At 46.9% G+C, this 2,789-nt stretch overlaps 1 protein-coding gene across 1 annotated transcript; it reads right to left on the bottom strand.

The window, feature by feature from the left end:
* Positions 1–66: 66 nt before the first annotated feature.
* aplnra (apelin receptor a) lies at positions 67–1,862 on the bottom strand. Its single transcript, XM_067412571.1, has one exon. It carries the CDS (start codon positions 1,683–1,685, stop codon positions 603–605), a length of 1,083 nt encoding a protein of 360 aa, XP_067268672.1. The 5' UTR covers positions 1,686–1,862; the 3' UTR covers positions 67–602.
* Between the last annotated feature and the right edge of the window lie 927 nt (positions 1,863–2,789).

Here is a 2,789-nt window from a genome sequence, read left to right as displayed (position 1 = left end):
CCTTTGCACTGAAACACACTCACGCACACTGATCCGCTCATCAAATAAACACACATGCACATGGAGTTTAACAAAATTATAATTTTTATATCTCCTCTTAACAAGTGCTACAGATACTGAACAACAATTTCTGAACATTGCAAATTAGCAGAAAGGAAAATAGTACGAAAATACTGTACAATTTGCATCTCTACACCAGTGTATACAGGCTTCAACACACTCACACACTCTGACAACAGCACAAGCAAGTTCATCCTCAGTGCAGCATCACTGAGGTCAGTTTGAATGTGTTTGACAAAACTGACCTCCTGTTTGCTTGGATATTTGTGTTTTTGAGTGTCAAAGCCGACTAGATGTCAGCGAACATAAATTCACACATGCATTCACACAAAGTCACATAATTCCAGCAATTTGTCATGAATACAGTAGAGTACATCGAACTATGAGTGTTATTTACAAACATAAAGCAATATGTTCTCAAGTCCATCAGTTCACCCCCAGTCAGAACGGACCAGCCGTCAGTAGACCTCGACTTGTTTTACACCTTCAACTCAGTGTTTTCTCTTCAACTTCATGTTTTCTGTTCTTCTCATTGAATTCCCTCACACTTTGGTGGCCAGCGACTGCACCTCTGACTTTTGAGTCTGGGCGCTGAGGGTCGAGGACATGGAGCTCATGTGCCCATGCATGGCCTTCTTCAGGTTCAGCAGACACAGGCACTGCGAGCGGAACCGCAGGTCGAAGAACGCATAGAGGAACGGGTTGAGGCAGCTGTTGACATATGCCAGGCATGTGGCGTACGGATGAGCCAGGAGCAGGAAGTGGAGGAAGCCGCATGAGGTTGGTGCCAGGTCCAGGTAGGACAGTGCATCCATGCTTTTCAGCACATGGAAAGGCGTCCAGCAGAATGCGAAGACCACCACCAGGGTGGTGATGATCTTGAGGAGACGCCGCTTCTTCTGGTCTTCCTTGCGCAGGTGGCTGAAATGGCGGGTGACCGTGCAGCCGATGAAGCAGTAGCAGACGGTCATAGCCAAGAAAGGCAGAAGAAATCCGAGAGCAGAGGAGGAAAGACTCAGACCTGCAATCCAAAGGAATTCATGATCCTGGTTGTGAGCGACCAGGCTGAAGTCCATTGCACAAGTGGTGCGGTTGCTCCCGGCGTCATCCACCGTAGTGCGGAACAGGAGAGTGGGCACAGCCAGCAGGCATGAGAGGAACCAAATGGCACCCAGTGATGCCAGCATGGTCCCACGGGAGCGGAGCCGGCCACTGGACAGAGAATGGACGATGGCAAGGTAGCGGTCAAAACTTAGGCAGGTCAGGCAGAAGACACTTGCGTACATGTTGACAAGCACTACATAACTGCTGATCTTGCAGAGAGCCACGCCAAACGGCCAGTGGTAACCCAGCGCGGTGTACACAGCCCACAGCGGCAACGTGATGACGAACGTCAGGTCCGCGAGCGCCAGGTTGCCGATGTAAACGTCTGCCGCGCGCCGTTTGGATTTCGCGCGCCAGACAGTGAACATAACCACGCCATTCCCGGAGAGACCGAGGATAAAAATGAGCATGTACAGCACGGGAATGAGGGAATAAGACGGCTCCCACTCCGAGTAGTCGCATCCAGTCTCGTTATAGTCATAATAGTCGTACGTGTCGACGTATTCCGGCGTTGGCTCCATTTGGTAAGGGGGCTTTAGCTTTGAGTCCTTCGGGGGGGTTTGTGCAGTTTTATCCGAATGTCTGGTCTTAATTTGATAGAGTTCAGTGGGAATGTTTGGATTCTTCTGTCTGAAACCAGAGTCTGTGGTAAGTTTTCCTCACTGGAACCTGAAGCGCGTCTGTGTGAGGGAGAGAAGCGCCCTGTCTTTTTAAACTCCAGACTTCTCACCCCTCCCTCTGAACCCATATATCGGACCCCTTATCTCGACTAAACCTCAGCCCCCCCCCCCCCCCCCCCCCCCCACACACACACACACACACACACACTCCCACCCACCCACCACGGCACACCAACACCCCCGGGCCACGCAGTCGGCAGGAGCGAGTGTGTCAACAAAGTGAGCTTAACTCTTGTTTTTCTTCTTAATGAAAAAGTAATGGCTAGCTAGTCTTTCAAGTTGGGTTCAGCTTAAATTGGCTGACAAAAATATGTTTGCGTCACGTCTCATTTACGGCACTTTTTAAATAATAAATGAGAAACAGTGAGTTATTAGCCTATTATTTCACAGTCGCAGAATTTCAATGGATGTTAACTTTTACACACATTTGTTCATTCATGTCAGACAAATATCCTGCTCGAATAAATTAATTACATTTAGGCTGTTTTGGTAGAATATTTTCCGTCAACCCACTATGAGCTTTAGTTAAATGACTTCCTGTAAGTTTTATGTAGCCTCAAACTTGCAGCTATGCGTTCATTATGCTATAATTTTTCCGACACTTGAATTGAATCACTTATGAAGAATGAGGGAGGAGGATAATTTAATCGAGCGTGACAGAAATTATTGTGACAAGTTAAATAGATGGAAACAATGATGCTATAATAATGAAAAGACTGCTACAGTAAATCAGCATGTTTTAAGAAAAGACTCCATTTAGGGAAATTGCGTGTAAAAAAATAACTGAACGACTCTGGCAGTAGGCACACGCTTAAAAATAAAGGTGCCAGGAAGAACCAAAAGGTGTTTTGACAAGGATGCCATATAGAAAAACCATTTACGGTCCCCTGAATACATTCCCCGATATATACTACCTTTCTCCACTACAAATAACCTTTTGTGCAA

The sequence above is a fragment of the Pseudorasbora parva genome, chromosome 13 (assembly GCF_024679245.1).
Source record: "Pseudorasbora parva isolate DD20220531a chromosome 13, ASM2467924v1, whole genome shotgun sequence".
Taxonomy (NCBI): Eukaryota; Metazoa; Chordata; class Actinopteri; order Cypriniformes; family Gobionidae; genus Pseudorasbora; species Pseudorasbora parva.
The sequence above is the reverse complement of the archived record's forward strand: the minus strand, read 5'-3'. Positions and strand labels throughout refer to the sequence as shown.